Raw genomic sequence first — 10,098 nt, 5'->3', positions numbered from 1 at the left:
TAACAAAAAGGTGGTTACTAAGGCAACGCAAGAATTGCTATGCTTTCATGATCATAGAAAAGTTTTCGACGAACAAGCTCTCGATAGCTCCATTTACAGTTCAACAAGTCAAGTGAGATGGTATTTTATTCTATTTAGATACAGATTTTAAGTTACGTTGTGATATCTTAATGATTACTGAGGAAATAAACTGTTCGTCGAATTAAATATATGATTAAATTGTGCCTTCTGGGTCATTCTAATGTTTTGTTACATGGTAAAACCTTTGAATTTAATTATTTAACTTTAACAAAATTATACAAATAACAAATTAATTGGAACGACGATACATTTCATACGAAACATGTCATCCAAAAGCTTTGAAACATCAGACCCGTCATTTTCATTTTGTGACTTCGAATACGAGTCAATTTATGAATCTTTCGTCATTCTTCCCGATAAAATGAAATTACATTTATGAAAGACAGAGAAGGTGAAGGCCTGCTTTGGATTGGAAATTTTATCCGGTTGTATTCCATGTATAGTAGCTATTTGTAGAGATCTTACAGAACTGCTTAAAAGTGACGTCTGCAACAACGCTCGTTGATAAGTCCTAACACTTACCGCAGTTGTTGTATGATTGTTGCAGTGTCCAGTGCTCAAGAAGCAAAGACCGCATTTGATCAATCGTATTCCTCATTTTCCAAGTGACGACCACGACACAATCTATGGTTTCATCATATTGATATTGCAACTTGTTCCAAGAAGCAAGTGAAATGGTAGAGATGACTTTTCAGATTCTCAGACTCATATCTCGAATTCAGATCTCAGGTCTGAGAAACTTGACGTATCTCACATCTCACATTAAAATTAAAATCTTGAAAGTATCTCACGCAAGAATAAGTGAAATAAAATCAAAAATAAAACATATTTTGATACAGAAAGGCAGATCTCAGTACATTAAAAATGATTTTTTTATCAAACAGATGATCATTTCCATCCATAAATCCGGAATTTACAAATTTCGACTACGGCTCCTTTTTTTTGAGTAACCAGTAAATCTGTCGAATTTGTCATTTTTTATCACATGTTTCATATTAAAGATCATAACTGGTATAGATTTGATGTAACTAATCGATGTTACACCTTAGATCTGAGGTCTAAATCTGAGTCTTGACATCTGAGAATCTGAGTCTGAGAATCTGAAAGTCAACTCCAAGTGAAATACATTTACTTGATGGGCTAGGGGGTCTGATTCACTTCGCCTTGATGGTATTATGGGTAATTTTGATGCCAGCTGTTAGAATTGCAATGTCTTATTAAATTCGACAATGCATCATTTCCTTTCCTTGTATTCCGATACTGCCGAATTATGTAGAAAAGCCCGACATAGAAAATATTATAGCATTCGATGTGTCCTGAACTACAGAAGTATCAGTGAAAACAAAGTATCGTCAAGATTTCTAAGATTGCAGCAACTGCGAACATTACAAATGAAATCTGAAGATTTTGCAACTTTTGACTCGTTCAAGTATTACCTTATAAAACAGTGAGCAACCGTTTGTATCCATGGATTTTCCTTCGTTTTATCGGAAATGAACATATTAATTATTGATTTCAGCCTTCGGTTCAAACATATTCCAAATTCGGGTTTCAAAGACCATCTGATGCGTACTGAGCCCATCTGCTCGGTAAACTTAGTTAACATATGGTCATGCGTTAATTTAATATTCATGACATTATTTTTGTTCGGAAGCCAAATGGTATAAGAGTATCACCTGATCGTAGATTGTTCCGTATCAGCAAAAAAACGACGGACTACGTTTCAAAGTTGTTACAGTAAATGTCTATGGGTTCTGTGTTAAAGGGACAAAGACGGCCATTTTTCATGAATTTTGTTTGATATACAAGATATCACTTATATTGTTTGACATGTTGAAAGATACTGATTGAATAGACGACCATGCATATATTCGACAAATAAAATGAAACCATCGCGAAAGTGAATTAATTGTCATGACCAATAATTCATTTTCGCGATGGTTTCATGTATAGTGTCTAAAACCGGGGTCGAATATATGCAGAGTTACCAATTCATTCAGTATCTTTCAACATGTCAAACAATATAAGTAGTATTTCGCATCAAACAAAATTCATGAAAAATGGCCGACTTTGTCCCTTTAAGAAGAGCAGCTATAACATGCACATAGGGGTACGAAATTCGAACTAGGCCTTTGGATATGCTATTGGGGAGCTCCAGAGGAGAGAGGGATGACAAAGTACGTATACTTCGAACCAAGAGAAGGTCAAATGGTCAAAATACGATGAAAACTGAGCGTCTATTGATAGCAAATTTAGAAAACAGCATCGGTTTCACCGTAGAACCCCGAGAAAACAATTCTCGAAAGTTTATGATTCAGCAGAGCTGTTGAAATTTGCATACTCACTTGACTCCCGCCATCATGCGGCAACTTCAAATTCTAATGCACCGAAGACTTGGGACACATCCGTCAAAAGGACAGTATATTGCTGATCTGAGTGCTGTTTAAGGTAGTAAGTGCCTCAAAAGTGAAAGACTTAAGTTAAACTTCTGCTCAAACATTCCTCAATGAAATTTTCAAACATTCTCTTACCAAATAAAGAATAAAAATCAGGGGTCACCGCACGAAGTTTAGTGCTAGAGACACAAATTATTTAATATTTACCGAAGTTGAAATTCACAATGGTTGCCATCCTTTTGTTAACTATAGGCCTAAGTGAACATTTTTTTCCGATTATCAAAAAAATAAAGAAAGTGAAAAATTTCCTTACTCCAAGTGCTTTAAAATGAGCCCCCCTCTACAAGTGGTAGATCAGAATAGAATTGTAAAAAATTCGTAGACCAAATATCTGTCCCCGAGGCACATTCTACCTTATTAAGGTATGTCTTCTTTCGTTTTTCTTAAGTAAGAAAAACGAAAGAAGACATACATTGCTGGTTTATTCACTGGGGTTTTTTAATTAGTACTCTGGTTTAACCGTGTTTGTGCTTAAAATTGAAGAGCACTAATACGTTGTTGTTGTTGTTTTGTAATCATATTATTGTTGATGCGAATACGAGTTATCACGCTTACGTTTACTCCCGTAAAGTAACCTTAGCATAAGTGTACACTTTACTAATTGGGTTTCCATAGATATAAATTCTGTAAATTACTAAGAACAACTTCTAATAACTTCATATGGCAAGATATTCTTTTCATATCACAATCTACAAAAGCACCCATGATCTATTACAAACATGAAAGTCTCGCAAGGGTGGCTACAAGGACAAAGAGTGCACGCCCAGAATCCAATGTTTTCCTCCAGCTAAACGATAATAATACATGCATGCAAGTATACAAGGAGCCGCCAGCACTGACTGGCAGCTCTATAAACATAACGATTAAATGAAGGCTCTGTGTTACAGAACTGTCCGAATCCAATGACAACATGTGAGGATTCTGGTCCCTCGGTCAGGTACGCTGTACAGCGCCCCAAATCCAAAAGTATACGATCATTTTGTTTTCGTCATTGCTCTCCTGCCTTTTGATAGGCTAAGTCAGAGGCGCTACCTTTTGATAGGCTGTAAGTCAGATGTGCTACCTTCTGATAGGCTAAGTCAGAGGTGCTACCTTTTGATAGGCTGTAAGTCAGAGGCGCTACCTTTTGATAGGCTGTAAGTCAGAGGTGCTACCTTTTGATAGGCTGTAAGTCAGAGGTGCTACCTTTTGATAGACTGTAAGTCAGAGGCGCTACCTTTTGATAGGCTGTAAGTCAGAGGTGCTACCTATCTTGTATTTGCAACATGCGTCTCACAGTCGCCACAGTTTGAATGTGAGATATCTTAGCCTTGTTCACAAATGACGTCCGCTAGCCGAACACTAAACATGATAACAACATTTATTTATTTATTTATGTATTTATTTATTTATTTATTTATTATTTATTTATTTATGCTATTTAGTAAAAAAGTTATCGAACATGTGAACTCTTATGTTGTTCTGCCAGTGTTTGATACTATACATTGGCAATCCATGTTCTAAGATCATGACCCTGGTAAACTGCCTGTGACCTTAATGTTTACGTCTCTTTTTCAATAAAACCTCTCCTCTTAGATTTCACATGGGTGAAAACAGTAAATATAATTGTGTTTAGTTTTACACTAATCGCTCCAACACAATTCTTGCCGGTATATTTTGTATTAAATGAATTTTGAGAAGACTTTGTATCAATTACATTACCTTTATTTTTGAAATGTGTTCATAAATCGCAAATGTCAATGGTATAATTATCCCAAGATAAGAGTCCCTACGATATTATTTTTGCACGGTAACCGTATGGGTGTAAACAATCGATGACGTCATGGCACACAATACCTGAAATAGACCTTGGAAGTATCAATTATTAAAATGGATGAATGCAAGCTCTGTTTTGTCCGACATATGTGAATCATAACGTGACCAACGTGTCCACATCCACATTCTTTCTCATTATTCATTATTTTTGTCATTATTCATTCGTTTCAGTTAACCCTTAGATCGATATAAGGGTTATTGCACCGGCTCAAAGCAATGACTTTGGCTACGTAGTGATCAGTTCTATATACGTGATGTCGACGAACAAGTTTAAACCCATCGGTCATCTCTGATAATACATCCTTTCGTCCGTCCATCCATCCATCTATCCGTCCGTCCATCCATCCATCCATCCATCCATCCATCCATCCATCCATCCATCCATCCATCCATCCATCCATCCATCCATCCACCCACTGACAAGCACCGCAGCGTATTATGTGTGTCTAGACACCATAAACGCTTAGATGTAGTATTCGGCAAATCCATTTATAAAATAGATAAATAAAATAAATATTTATAAAATAAGCTCATAGACCACTGAAATGTGCGATCTAAATCTTTAATATGAATGGCAAGGATTAAACCTGTACCACTACGGGAATTTCCAGGGGAAAGGAATGAAAAATTCGTCCTTCCATGCACGGACAAATCCCTCCGATTAGTTCCGGGCTGTTAGAAAGTAGGCTGATACCTAAAGACGATTTTGAACTTGAAACAAAGTCATCTATTAAAAAACGAAATTTTATTTATTTCGTTCATTGAAATATCGTTTCACCATGTTGACTGAGTAATCGCGTCAGGTTTCTGTCAGAGCTGTTAAAGAGAGGGCGTCTCCTTTCTTTCTAAAATGACCAATGAATATTTACATATTTTGTTGTACATTTAGTTTACTGTCTCCTACCTATATATCGTATGCTAACATTTCTTACACGCAAATGTTGTAACCTCCACAAATGTAATAATCTCCACAAATGTAATATCAACCACAAATGTAATAAAATCAACCACAAATGTAATAAAATAGTCAACCATAAATGTAACAACCCGCAACCACAAATGTAATAAACAAATTAACCATAAATGTAATAAAACTCAACCATAAACGTAATAAACTTGAACTTGCATATGTGATCATTTGTTTATCAATGCCCTGAGTAAATAATAACTTTAATAAGACTAGTTTAATGTTATTGCATACTTTCCTGAAACTAGGTTTCCTTTCCAAAACACAGAATAGAATACTTTGAGAACGCTAACAGAAAACGGCGAGGTATTGATCAAACCGTTAGATAATGGAAGTGGAACAGCAGTTCTAGACACTGATAATTACATAATAAGGAAGCGTCAAAATAACTCGTCAATCAGTGATACCACACAAAGTTTATGACAGATGACTCAGAACAAATAGCAGAGAAATATAAAACCTTATAACAGAAACTTACGACACAAAACATGTTGACGAGAACATATATTTCAATCTAGTAAAAAACAATACGAACACTACCTTGAACACAGTAGAACAAAATTAGACATCCTGGCATCCCTAGTGAAGGAACAAACTTCAAGTGGGACAACATAGGAATACAGACAATCTATCGATTATTCCACATAATTTAGCCACTGAAGACGAATTTGAGGCAATTGATTAAGAAAGTACGGCAATTTTCGAAAAAACGGCGTTAAAGGATCGTAGTGTTATACAGTCTTCCCCACTCTGGAGTAGAGACTGCACTGACATTCAGATTACAGCTGTGTCTCGCCATGACCAATCAGTTCTGTACACAAAACAGGGAAACGTAAAATACACTTTCAAATATGCAAAACACACTAAACGCAAACAATTAAGAAATGAATGTGTGGAGTTGCTTTCCTTATTACATAGATAAATATTTAAGGGCTAATTCCTCAATTGCAACGACACAATAGATTTATTACATTTATGGTTGACAAGTATTACATTTATGGGTGATTTTTGTATTACATTTATGGTTACCATTTATTACATTTGTGGTTGGTGTTTTTATTACATTTATGGTTGATTTTTGTTACATTTATGGGCGATATTACATTTATGGGTGCATTTTATTACAATTGTGGTTGATATTACATTTGTGGAGATTATTACATTTGTGGAGGTTACAAATGTCAGTGTAGATCTATGATCGCCGATTTTTCCTCTTCTGAGATGGTAAAATGTCGGACTCCACAGTTCGCCGAATCCAAGACGTAGTAAACGCAGCACTCGCTGTCGGTTGAAAATTATGTTCATGTGTTGGGGATCCTCGTCTTTTTTAAAAGACAGAAACAGGCCACATACATGAACTTTATCGGTTCACAGATCCGTCTAACAGACGTCTGCTCTGCGGAGCTCTCATCCGGCCGCCCCTGCAACAGACGAGACTTCAACAGACGAGAAGACGGACATGGGTGCAAATCGACTTTGGAACAGCCTGATTAATATGTTGGTCTCCCGGTCGCTTTTTTATGCACCAATATGTTTGAATTACACAACTTCCGTTTTAGCAACCCGGTCTTATAAACCTCCGCACAATGTTGGTAAAGGTAACAATAATTTGCGGATTTCTCATCGCTTGTGCTAAACTCGGTCTTGGAGCTGACCAAACTTCTTATCCACAGCACGCTTCATGCAAGGCTGACTGGTAAGTCTGAGTGGAACTGATTATATATTTCGAGTAGAACTTACTGTTAAATGAATAAGGAGTTTTGTTATGTTTCGCGACTTAATTATTATTATTATTGTCTTACTTTATTGTCTGCACAACATATCGATATATAATTTTCTTACCGGTATTGTTGACGTGTCAATAAATAAAGGTTTTGCTGAGGATAGCTCTATAGTAACACACGGGAATCATCCCTCTCAAAGAGGTTCTGAGAATGCCAATTCTACCAGCATATGTACGTTAGGGGTCAGATCAACACCATTTTCATTGGCGAACATGTACATTTTTATTTTTTTACGCAACACCCCCTTCTATACAGCTTATGTAAGATTTTTGTTTTGTTTTGGTCTAAGAACCTTCTTGAATTTTTTCGCTTTCATAGCTGGCAAAATATATAGATATGCATTAGTGCATTTACAGTTTGAATCCGTCCATTTTGTCGAAAGAGAATGACAGTAAAAAAATGATGTTCTAATAATACTTGAAAATTTCTATAACAGCGAACAGTGTCCATGAATCAGTGAACACCAAAATTGTTTCATTTTATGTGTGTATGTGCTTAGGACGTTTGCATTATCGTGCACAGAAGTTCACCATCGTATCAGAGACCAAGTGAAGGCATGGATGGGACCTGACTGCGGTGATGGAATCAAATGCCGGTACACCGTATGTAGCAAAATTACAACAATGAAAATCTACGATCTTTAATACTTTAAGTAACAGATAGTTTACAGTTCTTGTAATGTGTAACACGCAGCCAAGTTTGACGGAGCTCTCTCAAATTATATCTCATTTGGAAAGAGTATGACAATGTCACTGTCGTGATGTCATGACGTCATTTATGTTACTGTGCACACAATTTCTGACACACTTTTTATTTCTTGAAAGTATAAGCCAATACATCAAGGTGACTTGTTGATGCACACCCAATCGAAATTCAAACACCGTACTGATGTAATCTACCTTGTTTTGTCTTATCAGATCTATTATGATTATTATTTTTGCAGAAGACATTTGCCAACAGCGAAGCTTTGAGAGCAAAGCACACAACTCCTGACTTAAAACATGTTGATGTATTTACAATGGTCCTCAGTGAATCTGATGGAATATGTAAATTAAAGGTATGTACTTAACCGGGCAAATAGGTCATTTAATTTTCCCTTTTGTGTTCATCAATTTATCTGACTATCCATGCATCAACTGGTCAATCAATCAATCAATTGATCGATCAATCATCAATATATATATATATATATATATATATATATATATAAAAACCAAATCTGTCTATCTATCTATCTATCTATCTATCTATCTATCTATCTATCTATCTATCTATCTATCTATCTATCTATCTATCTATCTATCTATCTATCTATCTATCTATCTATCTATCTATCTATCTATCTATCTATCTATCTGTCTCTCTGTCCATCTGTCTGTCGCTGTATGTATGGCATGTTTTTATGGTGTGACTGTAATATCACATTCCCTTATTTAGACAATACATCTGTCATGGTATCATATTATATGGTCCTGCTCATTTTCATAGCCCATTGTTTTTTTCTTACAAGAATGTGGATAATGAGAAATATCATCTTTCCCTCCAGGGCTCTTCCTCGCGTTCCGCAAAGGATGCAGTTTTTGACAACGGCGCTAATTACTGTGCCATGCATAATTTGATCGTAGGTACGTACTGTCCTCTAAGAAGAGACCGATAGACCCCATAACCGTATAGTCTTTTCCCTGGACGTGCAACCGATGAATTATCATCCTTTGGAAGCCCATCCTTCAATATTAACACATTGTATTCCCGGCGTCTTTCTGGCCAGAGATTTGTTTTCAGAAATAGGGAGTAGCAGATTAGACGATTGATTATTTCTGTCAGTTATTTGTTATATGCGGTAACAAAATAAGAGTCTTCTCGTGAAAACATGCTCGTATTTTAAATCGAACGTTTTTTTATCGTGTTAAGCTGTTATGCATATCAATTTGTAATGAAATTGAATGTACGCCAAGAATCAACTTCACCGATTGCACAGCGATAGTGTGTTTTCGTGCCGAATGGTTGATCTATTATTCACATGCTTGGAAGAATATAAGATAACATCACAAACACCATTACAATTTAGCATTATTTTTCTTTTGAACAAAACCGATATTCATAGGACGTAACGCTAAGACCCACTCCATTGTAGCTGATTAAGAAGGTCGTTGACTTTGGTACTGCGGCGATTGATTTAAAAAAAATCGTCATTTTGCACACAAGATAATACAATGTAGAAAACAGCAAAATATCAAAGATCCTTAACAATTAATTAATTTCTATTGCAGGATCAAAACTTAACGAAGCCGAGGGTTACACTGAGAACACGGGAGACAACGTCTGTACCCAATATAGCAGTGCTAATTGTGACGTGTATCAGCCTGTTTAGATGTCCATCGTTTTCTCCGGGATTGCATGCTTTTTTGTCAACATTTCGTGAATGTTTTCACACACAAAACCACTAGGCTGTCCTTTGACATTGAACAAATTAAACTCTTTCTTGTAGAAGATCAACCATGTACCACCTGTTTTCTGAATAAATTTCCCGTGCCATATTTCTTGATTTTAAAAATGTGTCATTCTGAACAATTTCAGGAATAAAACATCTGTCCGTAGCAAACACATCATTGTGCCATTGCCACGGTATGGATTGACCAAAGGCGCCTCTAGTGGCAATATTTACCTTAGTTACCAGGTCCTTCGCCGGCTCATAGTTTTCAAAAGTGGACGAATCATGCAGAGGCAGACACGTTTGTTTTAACCTTCACTTGCTAGACACATCATCTGTGTCCGGATTAGTTCCCAATTTCAGATTTCTGCAAATCTCGATAATCCACGATACCGATGTTGGTTTTTTTTCATGAAACAGTTTACATGCTTGTAAGCGATGTGAAGAAAACTCGCTTTCTCAGTGACGATGGAGACCATATTGATAACACATTTCTATGAAGCGAAAAAAATGACAAAGTTCCAGAGGTATGAAAAAAGCATGGATGTCGACAAAAAGAACTTG

The 10,098-nt window shown here is 36.2% G+C and overlaps 1 protein-coding gene across 1 annotated transcript; it reads left to right on the top strand.

The window, feature by feature from the left end:
* The first annotated feature begins 6,826 nt into the window (after nucleotides 1-6,826).
* LOC139141023 (uncharacterized) lies at nucleotides 6,827-9,640 on the top strand. Its single transcript, XM_070710587.1, has 5 exons — nucleotides 6,827-7,015; nucleotides 7,603-7,705; nucleotides 8,047-8,160; nucleotides 8,650-8,728; nucleotides 9,374-9,640. Exons 1-5 carry the CDS (start codon nucleotides 6,906-6,908, stop codon nucleotides 9,472-9,474), a joined length of 507 nt encoding a protein of 168 aa, XP_070566688.1. The 5' UTR covers nucleotides 6,827-6,905; the 3' UTR covers nucleotides 9,475-9,640.
* The last annotated feature ends 458 nt before the right edge of the window (nucleotides 9,641-10,098 follow it).

This window comes from Ptychodera flava, chromosome 9, assembly GCF_041260155.1.
Source record: "Ptychodera flava strain L36383 chromosome 9, AS_Pfla_20210202, whole genome shotgun sequence".
Taxonomy (NCBI): Eukaryota; Metazoa; Hemichordata; class Enteropneusta; family Ptychoderidae; genus Ptychodera; species Ptychodera flava.
Note: the sequence above shows the minus strand (reverse complement) of the source record. Positions and strands in the feature narration are given on the sequence as shown.

What these genes read in the sequence shown, in the direction of transcription:
- LOC139141023 (XM_070710587.1), top strand. Translation starts at nt 6,906, where the DNA reads ATGTTGGTAAAGGTAACAATAATTTGCGGATTTCTCATCGCTTGTGCT. An exon ending in GCTTCATGCAAGGCTGACTG is followed by an intron (nt 7,016 to 7,602) that starts GTAAGTCTGAGT and finishes GTATGTGCTTAG; the next exon opens with GACGTTTGCATTATCGTGCA. An exon ending in CATGCATAATTTGATCGTAG is followed by an intron (nt 8,729 to 9,373) that starts GTACGTACTGTC and finishes TTTCTATTGCAG; the next exon opens with GATCAAAACTTAACGAAGCC.